Source organism: Vombatus ursinus, unplaced genomic scaffold, assembly GCF_900497805.2.
Source record: "Vombatus ursinus unplaced genomic scaffold, bare-nosed wombat genome assembly UNPS02014772.1, whole genome shotgun sequence".
NCBI lineage: Eukaryota > Metazoa > Chordata > Mammalia > Diprotodontia > Vombatidae > Vombatus > Vombatus ursinus.
Genome location: NW_020954550.1, coordinates 5,581,300 through 5,598,366, shown reverse-complemented (window position 1 = coordinate 5,598,366; position 17,067 = coordinate 5,581,300). Strand labels below are relative to the sequence as shown.

The window sequence follows — 17,067 nt, the reverse complement described above, 5'->3', positions numbered from 1 at the left end:
TCCTGACTCCAGGGCCAGTACTCTATCCACTGCGCCACCTAGCTGCCCCAATCCTTGCCAATAATTTAAGTGGCCATCTGGGGTTAGTAAGAAGACACTGCTTTATGATAACTTCCTGTGGATATTTTGCCATGAATGCTGATGTCCCCCTACAGCCAGCGGGCCTGCCTGCCTGCGTGCTTCTGGCCCTCTGCTTCCAGCTTCATGCAGCATCTGCCTCTTGTCTTTTTAGAGATCTCATAGGGAAACATTGACAGCTATTTTTCTGTGATGGTTAGAAGTACATGCCTTCTGTAGAGACAGGAAGGTAGACCGACCTAGATGCCTTCTGTGATTAAGGGTACACAGTCCTATAATTAGAAAACAATGAATGACATGAAATACTTCTTGAGCTTTAACTAGGCTTAAGGGAAATACTCATTTGCCGTCCTGCTACTTTGGGGGCAATGTCATTAAAGATGTCAAATTGGTGTTTGTGCATGAGTCTGTTTGGTCTTATATCAACATTCCAGATGGGATTTCCTGGTGCTTGAGGTGGAAAATCAGCTGTAGGAAAAGGAGGGGGGAGTGTGATGGGTTTGGAGTGGAGCTTCATTGGAAGGAAGCAGAGATTGGAGGAGGCAGTGTGGTGTGCTGGGAAGGGAGCTGGATTTGGAGTTAGAAAGACTCTGGTCACTTACTCCCTGTGTGACCTTCAGCAGGCCAGTCTGGGCCTCAGTTTCTCATTTGTAAAATGAATAGGTTGGATTAGATGATTCCCTAAGGTCCTTTCCAGCTCCTGTTGTGTGATCCTGAAGTTAGGAAGTCAGAAGACCCGTATTCTAATAATGCTTCAGATCCTTACTAGTGTGACCATGGACAAATTGCTTATCCCTTTTACCTCATTTTCCTCTACTGCAAGAGACAGATAGTACTTATACAAACCACCTCACAGCACTGTTTAAAGGAAAGTCCTCTGCAAACCTCAAAGTGCTATCTAAATATGAGTGGTTGTTTTTATGGGGCCACTAGGTGGCGCCAGAGTGCACAGAGCGCTGGGTCTGGAATCAGGAAGACTCTTATTCCCAAGTTCAAATCTCGCCTCTGACATTTACTAGCTGTATAACTCCGGGGAAATCACTTAACCCTGTTTGTCTCAGTTTCCTCATCAGTAAAATGAGCTGGAGAAGGAAATGACAAACTGCTTGAGTATCCTTGCCAAGAAAACCTCAGAAAGAGTCACACATGACTAATCAAAAACAACTAAACAAAACAAGTAAGAACAACAACAAACCACTCTAATATCTTTGCAAAGAAAACCCCAAGTGGGGTCACAAAGAGCCAGACACAACTGAAATGACTCAACAACACATTAATGTTATACATGTTTGTGATATTTCTTTGTTAATATTTCTCTTCTTGGTGAATATTACCTACTAACTCGCTTGATCTTATGGCCATAAATCTCTATGCTATTATGGTTGACTAATTACAGCCTTTCCTTCCTCCCTTCTCTTTCTTTCCTCGCTTCCCTCCCTCTTTTCTCCCTTTTCCTCTCCCTTCTTCCTTCCTTTCCTTTCTTACCTCTTTTCCCTCCCTTCCTCCTCCCCTCTCTCACACACATAGACCTTCTCTCTTTTTGGTCATGGGATTCGGGCCACTTTTCATCACAAATGAGCCTTTTTTTTTTTTTAAGGCAATTGGGGTTAAGTGACTTGCCCAGGGTAACACAGCTAGTAAGTGTCAAGTGTTTGGTCTGAGGTCGGATTTGAACTCAGGTCCTCCTGACTTCAGGGCTAGTGCTCTATCCACTGCACCACCTAACTGCCCCTATAAATGAGCCTTCTTAAGGAACCGCTGATGCCAGGTTATAGACACAGCAGCACTATAGAGCCATAGTAGACCTTAGCCAACACATGCATATCACTTCTGGACTGGCCTCCCTTTCTTCATCTGTTCATCAAGGGGATTAAACTTCATCGAGTTGGAAGGGCTCTTGGCAGTTTCCAGTCCAACCCCGATCTGAATAGGACTTCCCTCCACAACATCCCTGCCAATAAAATGGAACCCACTACCTCCCGAAGCAGTCATTTCCACTTGTCTAATGACCAGGAAGTTTTTCCTCACATCTAACTGGAATTTGCTTCTTTGAAACTTCCTTCTCCATCTCCAAGGTCTCATCCCTGTCTGATGCTTTGTGGCCCTCTAACTTTGTAACAAACAGAAGTACAAGTGTTAAATTACATATACGTTCAGCACTGCTATTATAGGGTCACCATTGAGTTCTTGGGGAGATCCCATTTGGAAGGTTAGGTTTTAGGCACGATTGTCCAACATCTTTCTTTGGTCTTTTGAAGATCTTTAGGAAGGTTGAAGCTAACAGGTTATTTTTGGATGGAGTGAGCAGTAAACAGGTCTTGGGTTCCAAACCTGCCTGTTTAGCGGATGTATACATGCACCCACAAGTCATTCTGCCTCCAGTGAAGAGGTCTTGGGGATGCTTGAAAGTCTGCCTACCATGTAGCACCAGAAAGAGGGATGTAGAGGGAGCCAAAAGTGTTGGGTTACCACCTACATTGCTATAATGAAGCTAACAAGTCTTAGCACAAGCTGGAATGCTGAAGATAAGAATTTCCTGGGCTAGAGTAATTATAAATAGTTATGCCTACCCTTAAAGAAAAATTCTGCATTGGTCAAAGTTAGAATTCTGTAACTGACTTTATTTAAGCTTAACAAAAACTCTTAACCTAAGACCAATTAATTGCCCTAAGCCATATTTCACTAATACTAAAAGTATTTTCTAAGAATAAAGAAAAAAAGGCACTTTAATATTATCTTGGACCTGAGAGTGTAGGCCCAGAAAAACAGATGGAAAATTTGGAAGGGGTTAGGGCAGGTGAGAGTCTCTTACTAATTTTTCCCAAAGACTTTTTTTAATTTTGAATAATTTTTGGTGGTAGAAGGGTGGCAGCAGGGAGAAAGGAAGGGTGGGAGAAAAATTTGGTTTTTAGAAAATTTAAATTGGTGAAGGAAATAGATAACGTGTTATTGACGTTGATTCTAGTCCTGGTTCCATCACCAATTTGACCTTGCATCAGTCATTATATTTCTTTGAGCCTCAGTTTCCTTATCTGTAAAACAAGGAGGGTCAACCTTTTTGCTTTGTAAGGCCCTTTCAGCTCCAACATGGTGGACAAATTCTATTGTTACCCAGTCTTGAATCTCCCCCTTTCAACCAAATGATTTCTAGAAACTGTGTAATAAGGAGTTTTGACATAAAACAGTTGTCCCTGTTAGATCCTTTTCCTTTTTTTTTTCCCATATACAAATAGAAATATAAGGGTAAGGGGGTGCATTTCTTTCTGCCCTTAGGCATTACTCTTTTCACAAGGAAAGGAAACAATGCCTTCTTTGCTTGTGGACTTCTTTTTCATGACTTGTTCATAAGGTTTTTTTTTGTGTCATGGACCTTTTGGTATAATCTTATGAACTCTATAAGACTCTTCTAAGAATGATGTTTTTAAATGCATAAAATTAAGGACTTAAGTTTACAAAGGAAGCCAATTATATTGAAATACACCCATGTATATTGAAAGAACCCATGATCTACATAGGAATGGGCAGAGGAATACTCGCAATCACACCCTTCCCCTCTGCCATCTCCCCCCAATTCCCTAAGGCAGAAATACAAAGGATGATAACATTTGATGACATTCTCAAACAAGCAACACTCTTAGGCTTTGATGCTGGGAAGTTCCTTCTCAATGTTACAATATACAGAACATCTTCTGTGCTAGGCTCCAAAAGGTAGGCTAGGATTCTTCCTAGTGCGTCTCACTCCTGCAATGACGCAAAGCCTTTGTATGACCCAGCCCCTTCTTAGTTCCTTTGGCCTGGTTCACATTCTGCCATCTTTTACATACCAGGAAAGAAATCAGTCTAGGTTGGGAAATGTTTGTACCAGATTAAAAATAAAGTAGCAAGTGAAAGGGTAGAAACTTCAGGCCAATCCGGGAAAGCTTTATTTTTTAGAAACCTTTGAGGATAACTGTGACCCATTGGTATGCAGGATCCGTTGGTAATGAGAACTCAGAAGATACTAATATGATTAAAAACAGTATTTTCTTAGTTCTTTTCCTGAAAATGACTGATATATTCTATAACTCTATATTTAAATTCTTCTCCAAATGTCTTCCCCCCCACTTTGGGGATGAATTTTAAGTTATTTCCCCCCCAATGCCTTAAAATTTTCTAGGAATATTTTTATATTGCTAGATCGAGGAATATAAACATTTTTATATTCCTAGGATATCTATATATTCTTGAGACTATAGAGGACATAAAAAGTTGAGGAAACACAACTTTCTAATCGCTGATATTTTCTTGTCAGCCCAAGTTTTTACCTGCTTCTTATAAACTCAAGAATCTGATATCTGAAATTTTTGTCTATATTTTAATAGTATGTAGATGCCTTGGTAACAGAATTAGAAACGTTTAAAAGCCTGCAATCTTATAAATAAACACTACTTTTAAATTAATTATCATCCTAATTTGATTTGCCAAGTTAAACATAGAGATGGTGTTGCAGATAAGGTAGAGTTTGGAGTCAGGAAGACATGAGTTCAAATCCCACCAGCACTTTCACTTAACCTCTCTGTAAAGTTAGGGGGTTGGAATAGGTGACCTCTGGTCTCCTCTCTGAAACAACTTAATAAGTCGTTGCCTATCACACATATTAGCCATGTATGACCATGGGCAAATCACTTAATTTTTTTTTTTTTGTCCCAAGCAACTCTCAAAGACAATTATATTTCAGACCATCTGTTGATCCTCATTGATGGCAGGGGGTTTCTATACCAGGAATCCCCTTCAGCAATGAAATCACAAGTCTGGACCCCCTCAAAATGAGAGGCTTGGACTCCATGATCTTTGAAAGCCCTTCTAGTTGTAGATAGCATATCTTTGTGTTCTTAAGCCAACAGGTTTTTTGGAGGTACAAAGTTTTTTGCCTGATCTATTCAGATGCTCTTTTCTTCACATATTTCTTTTTTAAAAATTTTTGAGTTCCCAATTCTCTCCCTTCCTCCTGGTCTCCTTTATCCAATGAAAAGGCAAGCAATATGATATCAGTTATACAGCACATATTTCTTGTTAAAGACTTAGCTTGCAGTTCTCTAACAGTTTATAAGTTTTGAACTGATTTCCTTACAACAACCCTTTGAGATGATGTTGTTATTAATTAGCTCCATTTTATGATTGAGAGACCTGAGGCTTCAGGAGAATGAAATGATTTTTTCCAGGGTCACACACTACACTTAGTGATTGGTGGAGCCAGGATGCTAACTCAGGGCTCTTAGTTTATCATTCTTGACACTACCTCTTAAACAGGAACCTTATATGTTTGCTTTTGATAATAACTGAGAAACCTTTGTAGTCTTCTGCCAACTAATCCCTGTTATTTGCATCCCCTCATTATTACCTTCTTAGATCTTTTAGGGCTCAAATTCCTTATGATTAGATCTGCAGTTCAGACATGCATTTCTCTTCTTGAATGCTAGATCTGTTTAAAATGATTTCCCCTTCCCCCAACTGTATAGCTTCTTCCCCTTCTCAGAAAAACCCCTTTGTTACCCATATTTAAATTCTTCTCTATTTTTTTTTACCCCGTTACTGGGGTGGAGTTTAAGGTTGTTTTTCCTCAGTTTAAAATTTTCTAGGAATATTTTTTTCCCCCTATCTCTAGGTATGAGGAAAATGACAAATTTTTCACTTCACTTGCTACTAATGACTGGATTCTGAAAGGAAAGCTAGTCTGTGTGTCAATTACCCACCCACCTTGTGCATTATGGAGGCATTCATTTCTATGGCCCTCTGCAAATCTAGCTTTACCTCTCCTTTGTGAGCACCTCTCTCCGGAGAAAGGAAAATGAAAATACAACAACCCAGACAGAACTTAGATGATTCTGCTGTTGGTTCTAGTATAAGGCTATGTGAGAGAAAAAAACCCCAAAAAACAGGCTGTTAATGATGGGGAGGCTTGGGGGTTAGCCAGGAGTGGTTGTTCTTTAAAAATGCCTGTATACCTCAAGCACTTGATGCATGAGAACAAATGAAATCTTACTAACAAACCAACCTTCCTCCCCCCAAAACCCCCATCAATAACCCTTTCTGTGCCTCACTGTCTTCATCTGTAAAATGAAATAGCACTTACCTCACAGAGGTGGTTGTGAGGTTCAAATGAATGAACATAGACAAAGCACTTTGCAGACCTTAATACCCTATTAAATGCATTAGAACTTAATGCACTATTAATATTATTATTCTCATCCTCTTTTGTGGATAAAGTAAAAATTTAGGGTGATCCATGCTAGGTGTTAGCCCTTCAGATGACAGGCTGACATCAGGAAAGCCTTCACCAAATAGTTCCCACTAGAAAAGATTTGTTTCTAATGGCTTTTGCCATACACAGAATGACGTGTATTGGTGACTCTCCTTTTTCCATCTCCCTAGTCTGACCTCAACAACCCGGTCCAGTTCAGAGGCTCTTAGGGGAAGATACGCCGCTCCTGAACAAGAGGTAGGTTTATTTCCTTCCCCTGTATTTGCTACTTCTCAGAAGACTTTTTTTCCAGGAATGCATTTAGTCATTTTAAATCTTGTTTATCTGCTCATTTGTTTGTTTAGCTGTGCATTTTGTATGTTGTATCCTCGTTGATTTGTATTTGTCATCCACTTCTCTCCCTGAGAAAGAATGGGAAGATTAAAGAGAAAACTGGTTGGCGCCTTCCCATGTGTGCTGTGGAGGCGAAGTTGTTTCCACAGTTTCTGAGGCTCCTACCACCAGAGCTGGCTCTTGGAGCACGGCTCCTGCTGCTTGGGCCTCCTAGCAGATGTTTAATTAACTGCTCCATGCTGTGCTCTTGAAGATCTCGCCGCTTCTCTCGGTGAGCATCCTGCTTCTGGAGGCTTGTAAACTCCTCGAGCTATAGTAGAATGCTTGATTCCTACATCTCCACCCTCTGCAGTGACAAGGGGAGAGCTTGGAAAACTAAATGGAACAATGGAACACCTTGGGCCACAGGGAGAATGCCTAGGCAGGCAGAGGGGAAATAATGTTGCAGCTGGGATGTCTTCATTTTAAGTCTGGGTCCCGCAGCCCTCTGATCCTAGGCTTTCTAACTCTGGTGTTTTGTAGAGATAAGTCCATCATTTCCTCTTCTCTGCAAAAAATAATTTTCCAGTCCATCCAGAAACAAGTCTTGCAAAAAACTTGAGCTAGGACCACAAGGCCACATTTGGAAAGAATTCTGAAAGGAAGAAACAGTGATACTACTATTTCCTGAAAAGCCCGGCTGCCAGACCTGTGAAAATGCACGCTTTTTTTTTGTTTTATTTTGTTTTTAGGCAATTGGGGTTAAGTGACTTGCCCAGGGTCACACAGCTAGTGAGTGTTATGTGTCTGAGGCCAGATCTGAACTCAGTACCTCCTGACTTCAGGATCAGTGCTTTATCCACTGCACCACCTAGCTGCCCCAAAAATGCACACTTTCCTACAATGGGGCTGGCCTGGGCTCTGGCCCTAGGTCAGAAGCGCAAGGCCCATTTTGACATCTGGCCGTCGGCTCCATCTCTGTGACCACTCCTAGATAGTCAGGCTTTGTTATCTACCCAGAAATGGTCTCTGTCTAGCTGGCGTTTTGCAGATGATCTTTCCTGCACCTAAGCTGAGACAGTTGGGGTTGTCTCCAGGCCAGCACATCTTATTGGATCTCTCTGTCACAGAAGAGCAGAGATGACCCAGCAGAGTTTGAATTGGTTATGGCACATCCTTTAGGAGAAGAAAAGCCACCCCCCAGAAGCCCGGATTGTTTTTTGCCACTGAGTGGGTGACCACCTGCTGAGACTATCCTGTCACATTTTCAGTATCTCTATTGTGTTTGGAATTTAAACAAAAAGCAACAGCCAACCTCCGGATAGGTTTAACATAGGGGGATTCTTTTTCAGGACTCAGTGTGGGAATAAATCCATTATTTTCTTCTTTCCAAACTAGTGAATATATGGTTTGTAGTTTTCTTACCCGGAGTACTTGTTTTATGAATGCAGGGTTTTTGGAGACAATAATAGTCTTTTGTTATAGCTCTGGAAGAAACTTGAGGCAGGTTTGAATGCTGCCTCAGATCCACTTACTTATTTGCTATATGTTCATGGGCTTACTTACACTTTCACTCTCTGTGCATCAGTTTCCTCATCTGTAAAATGATGATAATAAAAGCATCAATCTCACAAAATTATGTGAGGCTCTGATGAGATGTGTCTTTGGAAACAGTTAATGAACTTCATAAATGTGGTCTGTTGCTGTCATAATTAGGTGCAATGATGTCATTGGACCCCTAAGAAATGAATGTTATTTTGTGTTGGGGTAGGGCGTCTTGTTTTCATTAGGGATGATAACTGAAATCTTCAGGAGAGGTCTCCATTTCACTAATGAAGGGAAAAAGGCAGAAAAAAATGGAAGGGTTTTCTATGGCTAGCTATTGTCTGACTGGGGCTATGAACCCAACTGCTGTGTTTTAGTTTGGCATTCTTTATTCATTAATCCACAATGACAATCTGGGCCATTGTGGTTCAAATAATAGCCTTAGCTGGATCCATCTTGAAAGCTGTTAGGATGACTGTAGCTTAGTATCCTCTGAGCATCTTTCATTGAAAAAAATTTTCATTGAACTGCTGGGATACAAAGAATCATTCATGTATGCATCTTGGAGGTGGCGTTATATTAGAAAGAACATTGAATTAAGAAGCGGAGGGACCTGAGGGTTTTTGTTTTTTTTGGGTTTTTTGGGGGGGGGAGCAATTGGGGTTAAATGGCTTGCCCAGGGTCACATAGGTAGTAAGTGTCTGAGGCTCGATTTGAACTCATGTCTTCCAGACTGCTGGCTGGTGCTCTAAGGGACCTGAGTTTTAATTCCCACTTTGCTACTTACTACCCATGTAGCCTACATCAAATTACATCACATCCTGGGGCCTCATTTTCTCACTTGTAAAATAAATGGATTGGAATTAGGAGGCCTGTAATGTGGCACAATAGATAGGGTGCTGGGCCTGGAGTCGGGAAAACCTGGTTTCAAATCCTGCCTCAGACAATTTACTAGCCCTGTGGTGCCTGACTTAAAATCCTGTTAACTTCTTTGATCCTCCGTGTCTTCATCTTTAAAATGGGGATAATTGGGGCAGTTAGGTAGTGCAGTGGATAGAGCACTGGCCCTGGAGTCAGGAGGACCTGAGTTCAAATCTGGCCCTTGACACTTAACACTTCCTAGCTGTGTGACCCTGGGCAAGTCACTTAACCCCGATTGCCTCACCAAAAACTAAACTAAACTGAAATAAATTGGGGATAATAATGGTACCTTCCTCATAGGGTTGTTTGTTGTGAGAATCAAATTAGTTAAAATATATAGCACTTTGTAAACTTTAAAGCATTTTATATAAATGCTAGCTATTATTATTCAAGCTTGAAATCTAAGTATGATCCTAGGATGATTTTATAACAGCTCTTTCTTCTGTTTGTTTATTTTTGTCTTATAGGTAGCTCGTTGCTGTTTCTGCTTAGCTCCTGATGGAGAAGGTATGTGGGGAATTAACTTTGTTTGATCCTAATCTGTTTCACTCACAAGGCTTGGTATATGGACACTAACTTCGGATAGATAATTTTGTCGATGGTAGGAATGTTTGATGTGTTTTTATAGCTACATACATGCATGTATTTACATACAAAGACTATTTTCCCATTTTTCCTGGGTTGTGGGGGGTTGTGGTTGTGGTTGTATTCATTTCTCTCATTCTTTGCCAGGGCTTTTGTTTACATTAAAATAGCCTCTAGGATTAGGAGGAATTGCAAGCAGCATGTAATGGAAAGGCAGGATAGACCTGTGATTGCATTGGTATAAAAATTCTTAGATGAGGAAATTCCCTCTACCAGTGTAGGCCAGTGCCTTCTCTGGAACTTAAGAGTGTTGGAAAGCCCCCTGGAGCGCTGAGAGTTTAAGTGATTTGCCCAAAGCCAGTGTAGATCCAGGGCTAGATCCAGACTTGTGATTTCCTGGCTCTTAGGCCAGCTTTCTATCCACTGTATTACACTGCCTCTCATTAGGCAAGGCCTGGAAACTAGAAGATCTGAGTTCAAATCCAGGCTCAAGCACTTAGTAGATATGTAACCCTGGACAAGACACTTAAGCTCTGCCTCAGTTTCCTCATCTGTAAAATGAGAATCATAATAGCACCTACCTCCCAGGGTTGTTGTGAGGATCACATTAGATAATTATAAAGTACTTAGCACAGTACCTGGCACATAGTAAGTGCTATATATTATTATTATCATTATTGCTATCATTATTTTTGTTATTGTTATTTTTATTGTTTATTATTATTGAAAGGTATACTAGTTTAATAGGAAGGACCTTGGCCTTTAGAATTGGACAAGTCCTAGCTTTTCTATCATTTACTAGCTCTGTGACCATAAGCAAGTCACTTCTCATCCTTGAATCTCCAATTTCCCCATCTGTAATGTGAAAAAAATAATAATACTTAGATTACCCGCCTTATAGATTATTGGGAGGATCAGCAGAGACTCTCTCTTTCCCTCCCCCACTTTTCTCCCTCCCTTTCTCTCTCTCTCTCTTATTCTCCCCCTCTATCCTCTCTCCTCTCCTTCCATTCCCCATTTAGTCTCTCTCCTCCTCTCTCCACATATATCTATCTGTATCCATGTATATAAAATGCTTTGCTAAATCTCAATCCCAGTGTAAATGTCAGTCATTACTCATAATTGTTTGATGACTAGATTTTTAAAAATCCAAATTGAATTAGGAAATCTGTGATAATTATCTCTGTGGATCCTTCACTGTATTCTCTAAGGGGAGGGTCTAGGTGCTTATGGGGATTGTCCCCACTGGGCATTTTTCTTCCAAGTTGGGGTCATTTTGCCTTTTGGAAGTTGTGCCAAAGTGAATAGGGCTCTTGAGTAAATCTCCTTTCAGCCAGAAAATGCTGAGGAGTTATTTATTTTTCTAGACATTCATCCTTCTGTAAGGGCATGCGAGGCCAGGATGAAATCCGCACTGAGGGCCCCAGGGAGCTTGTTTCTGCATTTCTTGCACAGTTAGAATCAGGACAAGATGGGGGGGTTGGGGTAAAAGAGGAGAGGATGGTGGAGGAGCAGGAGCAGCCCTGCAAAGCAGCAAAGCCCCTCCCTTCTTCTCTCTTATTTTCAACAGATGTTGAGGAGCCTGATGATCGGAGGGGAGGACAGCAAGTCATCTACGATGAAAAGAAAGGCACTGTCTACAGCTATACTTACTTTCATTTTGTCTTCTTCTTGGCCTCCCTTTATGTGATGATGACAGTCACCAACTGGTTCAAGTCAGTAGCTTGTTTTCCTTAGGGGTTCAAAGTGGGTGTTGGGAGATCACAGGAGCAATTTTTAATGATGCTGTAATAATAAATAATAATAATTAATATCTATATTGCATAGTAATTAATAACAAGGGGTAGATTTTAGAGAAGGAAGGGTTTTCTTGAAAGTCTCTGTAGAACATAATAAGCTTCTTGAGGACAGCGCACTGCTTTTCTTTGTATCCCTAGTGCATATATGTAGTAGGTGCTTAGTAAATCATTTATTGCATAAATGAATTAATATAGCTTTGTAGGGATTGAAAGGTTCAAGAGACATAGTTTCCGAGTGATTTAATCATTTTATTAGTAAGGCCAGCATGTTAATTTTTGTTTTTGTTTTTCCTAATTTTTTCTTTATAATTAATTTAGTTTTCAACATTCACTTCCATAAGATTTTGAGTTTTAAATTTCCTCCCCCTTCCACTTCCCCCCTCAATGGCATGCAATCTGATATAGGCTCTACTTATACATTCATATTCGGCATGTTTATTAATAAAAAGATTGTCATTTCGCCATCTCTCTTAGACCAAAGACAGCATGGCTGAAGGCTTACAGTTTATATGCCCTTCAAAGAGTAGGTGTTCCTCAGGGTGGGAATCAACCCTGATTGGTTAACAGTTAATGAGAGAATATTACAATGAGGGGGCTGAGAGTAACATCCTGTCACCTTTGGACTGAGAGGCTATCTCTGTACCCGGACTCTGTATCTCTCTAGCCTTTGGGAAATCTATTCAAAGAATGCCACTCAAGCCTGAGCAGAACACAACAGCTATTCCATCTAGGTAGAGTCTGAACAAGAAAGTTAGTCCAATGTCATTATCAGTGATGTCCTTTAAGAGACTGAACTTTTTAAAAGGGGGAAACTCTGGATCTCCCCAAATCATTGGTTATTAATAATCATTTCTCTCAGCTTCTAAACTATCCATACTCTTAAGAAAGCTTGAGAGAGGAGAGGCAGGGCCAGGTTGGTGGAATCTCAAGAAGGTCAGGAAGCTCTCCTCCAAAAACTTCTTCACATAGACCTAGAAAGGAAATCTAAGAGAAAGCCACAGTGAGTCACATAGACCTAGAAAAGGTACCAGACTGAATCCTGATGAGGAAATTCAAGAAAAAGCCACAGTGTGTCACTTTTCTAGTCCAGGTTGTTATAGGGATACAGAGAGGTCTTCAAACCTTCAGGGCCTGGCCAAGAGCTTGCTGAAGGGAGCATGCTGATGTAGGAGGAGTCTCTACACCAGACCCAGAGGCCCGAGACCCAGATGATAAAATGTTGAGATGAAAGGAAAGTTAAAAAAAAAAAGTTTAAGCATATTTTTACAAATAAAATGAGAACACTAGAGGAAACAATTGGAAAAGGAATGAGAGCTATGGAGGAAAGAATTGCAAAGGGAATTAAGAGGACTGTGACCTTGAACAGGTGCTGACTGGCAGTTTTATGGCTCACTACCCAGTTCTTAGCAACAGATACAGGGCCAACTGAGGGAGACACATGAGCTCAGGGTCAACAAACAGTTGCAGACTGTGGGCTGTGTTCTGAACTAGAAGCAAGTTCAGACAGTAGCAGCAGCTATTTAGCTTATACCCATGGAGTGGTCTCAGTTCCAGCTTCCAGCCCAGTGTGGAACCTTCATAGCTATGACCAGGGGAGGATTCCCAGTCAAATAGCCCTCACACCAGGGATACAGCAATCAGATGACATTGCCCTGGATCAGACAGTTTGTGAAGTGCTGAAAGCTTGCAGGGACCCAACCTGACCTGTTCCTGAGATCCTTGAATAAAACAACACTAAATACCCCTAGAAAGCAGCAACAAGACCAGTCCAGACCTTCCCTCCAAAAGTGCCTGGAGCCCAGTAGCGTGAAATCCAAAGTCAGAAAGTAGTCTGGAAGAATCAACAAACAAAAAAAGAATCCCATCATAAAGAGCTATTAAAGTGACAGGGAGCTTCAAAATACAAAACCCAAGAGTGACTTCAAAACTTCTTCATGTGAATGGAGTTTTCCAAGGTTCTAGGATTTGAATTTTATGTTACAAGGTATTATAAATGAGGAATTAGACAGGAGAACCAGTGTAAAGAGTATCACCAGAGAAATACTTGATAGAATTTTTTAAAAAAAAAAAGATGGCCTGTGGAAGACCTAAATTCAGATTGTATCTCTGACACATAGAGACTGTTTGACCTTGAGCAAGTCCTCTGCTTTCCAAGCAGCTAAAAAAGGTGCTGATCTGCCTTAGGTCTTTCCTACAATGAAATTACAGATCCAATTTTTAAAAAAATATAAGTCAGCCACAAATTGAGAGCAAGGGATAAACTGGTAGAAGCTCCACATGGCTCTGTTGGTATCCATACAATGTCAAGAGAATGAGAGGGAGGCCATTACCATGTTACTGGACCCCATGGAGTTGATTTAGAAGAGGGCATTAGGATTCATCAGGATGAGTGGGCATAGACAGGCTTTGAGCAGCATTATTGGAAAGTATGCCCACATCTCCCAGTCAAACACCAAATGTGTATTAAGCTCCTACAATATGCCCAGTCATTATTCTAAGTATTGGGATACCAAGCCACCATTTTAATAATGATATCATAGATGACTTGGAGCATGATTTTTAAAAGGAAGGGAGTTAAGGGAAAAAGAACTAGCTTTCAAGGAGGCTCAATCAGTTTATCTTTCTTTCCAACAGCTATGAAGGTGCTCACATTGAAAAATTCTTCAGCGGAAGCACGTCTTTCTTCTGGGTCAAGATGGCATCATGTTGGATGTGTGTCCTGATTTATCTGTGGACCCTCATAGCTCCTCTCTGCTGCCCTACCAGAGAATTTTCCGTATGAGAGATCTGAGAGCCCTTCTTTTATCAACAACCGTCATTCAATTTGATCAGTCTGCCAACTAAAATACTGTATTTTTTAAAGGTTTTTTTTTTTTAAAGTAATGATTAATGCAAGTAATGATTGGACCAGTCCTAAAAAACACCTGTGAAATTGCCAGCACCAGGTTGGCCCAAAGGGGGTCAGGAAAAGCAAGCATGCGATAAGAATGTTTGGGTTTTATTGGATTTCTCCCCTGTGAAATGATGAAAGAAACTACCATTCACCATGGAAAGCATAGTTTTATTTTAAACAAGAAAAAATTGTTTGGGTCCACGCTGATCATACATAATATGTATTATACATATACTTTTGACTTTCGTGACCTTTTATAATAAGATGGTGCCATTAAGTTCAAATTCAACAAATATTTCAAGTGCCTACAATATGCAGAGCACTATACTAGGTGCTGGGGTGGGAGTTGTAAAGATAAGTAAATCATGGACCCTGCCTTCATGAAGCTGGTCATCTACTAGGTCTCACTTGACACATGCACAAGTAACTAGTTCTAATGCAGCTTTCAGAAAGCAGGATTCTAAAGGGCTTAGTGGGATGTTGTTTTTGTTTTTTTTTTTTACATTTGTTTTCAGTTTCTTTTTTTTTTCTTTAGAAATCTGGCTGGTAAATCTGAGAGTTGTTATTCTTTCAGCAGATTTTTTTTCCCAACTGGAGATTAAAGGTTCAGCATATTTTTGTAGAGGAAGAACAAGTTTCTTTAGTCTGAAATCTATATCCCATGTACAAAAACATATCAAGCAGCCTGAGGGTCAGTCTTTGGCCTTACGTGGAAAGGGGAGTTCTGAACTCTGCACTCGAAACACTAAGATGGTTTGTGTCCTTTGTTTTTGGGATGAAGTATGAAGCATGGAGTTCTGGCCATATTCTTCATTGTTCCTAACTTCCTAATATTTAGGGATTGAAGGATGGAGCGCTTACTTTCAAGGCAGTTGAAATCTAGTGATTTTAATCCTTTAAAAAAATCCCAGAGATTTTGTTTTAAATTTTTTTTCAGTCCTGCTTCCCTGTGGGCCTTAAATGTCTTTCTCTGAACTTGTGATGCTGGAAATCACAGGTATCATTTACTGTCCTCTTTGTCTCGTCGGGCCCCCTAACCCGTTCTCTGCCACTTCTTTGTGATAATGTGAATAAGCACAATTTATTGACAACATGGTCTCACCTTATTGTTATTACTTGATCAAGGTATTGCAATAATTACAACTGTTATTTGTATTGTTGCATACATGATTTCAAGATAACTATAAAGTTGTCTTTTTCCATACCTAAACTATGGATAGATGCTTGGATAGGGTTTTTTTTTTTAATTGTAAGTACTTTTAATAACAATATTCTTAAAAGGGCTTAGATCTCAAAATTGCTTTTTTGGCTGAAACCTGCTGGGCATATGACTCTCTTCTTTCCTCTGTCCTCCCCAACAAATTTGTTGGTTCTGTGCATAAGAGGGCTTTGATTTTGTAGCTTTTGTTATGTTCCATATATTATTAGCACCTTTATTATTTCTCTGGGATATCATGTCCGAAGAGAACTTTGGGGCCAGAATCAAATAGGTCTGTTGTGAATGTGACCCCTTAGACTCAAGAGAAGGGGATCCCTGCGTTTTATGGGAAGGGATAGTATTTGTCCAGTTTACATAAAGCATCCTAGGGTGTTTCACCAGATCAGCGCTTTAAAGTACTTCCTGTGAGAAATTGGATTTCTGGCCATTGCACAAGGAAGACCCTTAACTAAAATCAGCCCAAACAGACATGATCTGCTGAGTAACCCTGGGTGCTTCATGATGCAGATGTGATGGGGGAAATCTACACTTGGTATTTCTGGAGTTTCCTAAGCCATTCTTGGCCTAGAAATAAGAACCAGGGTGGGGGGGCGGGGAAGGGGGAAGGTAAGAAAAGAGCAACGTTCAGAGCAGGTTGGGGGCTCAGCCTCAGAGCTCTCTTTCCCCTCCTGTGGGTTGGGAGGACATTCTATAAACCAAGAGATTTGTTAATGATGCTCTCAACCTTCCAGATGAGAACAGTTTTTCATGTAAAAGACCTAGTAAATTGAAGTAGTTTACAACAATGTGCCACAGGCCAGAGTTAGAAATGAGCAACCAGATCATGGATCTAATGGGAGCGTATACATTCCATTTCTTCTCATTCTTCTCTTCCTGCTCTCCCTTAACCCCATTCACCAGTCTGTGATTATAGACTGATACTTCTAGAACTATATGTGTATCACACAAGTACACATACATATATGTGTGTATATGTGTGCCAACACATATGACATATATGTGATAAACACAGTTATGCATGTATTTATATTGGCCACAGTATTCAGTTTTTAGATGTCATATTGAGCTTTTTCCCCTGTGACATCATGAAGGAAACAATTACCAGTCACCATGGAAAGTATTTTTTTTTCTTAGAAGAAAGAATTGTTTGAATCCACCCTGATTATGAATGATAATATATTGTACATATGCTTATAGATTCTATCACATTTTATAATTAGGAAGTATCACAGGAGCAGAGAAAAAAGGAAAAAAAGATTAACACTGAATGATCACCATGGTTCTTGGATCCATGGGGTGTCATGACTTGAAGTAAATAGATGGATGCTACTTCTGGAAGCCTCTGCTTGCACACAGCTTTGAAGCTTTGCAAAGTAAGCATAATTGTGGTTGTCATTCACAGTTTAGAGGTACGGTATTGTCTGAGAGTTCAGGGAGTTCCTCAAATTGGGGCTTGGGTTGGATACGGCTTAGG

General features: G+C 40.4%; 1 protein-coding gene across 1 annotated transcript in view; it reads left to right on the top strand.

Annotated features, from left to right (window-relative positions):
- The window catches only part of SERINC5 (serine incorporator 5), a 107,559-nt gene extending 91,390 nt beyond the window's left edge, over positions 1-16,169 (top strand). The window contains exons 9-12 of the mRNA XM_027863422.1: positions 6,490-6,556; positions 9,565-9,604; positions 11,253-11,397; positions 14,116-16,169. Of these exons, the coding sequence (XP_027719223.1) occupies positions 6,490-6,556; positions 9,565-9,604; positions 11,253-11,397; positions 14,116-14,263 (400 nt within the window). The 3' untranslated portion in view covers positions 14,264-16,169. The remainder of the gene's footprint in view (positions 1-6,489; positions 6,557-9,564; positions 9,605-11,252; positions 11,398-14,115) is intronic.
- Positions 16,170-17,067: the final 898 nt, after the last annotated feature.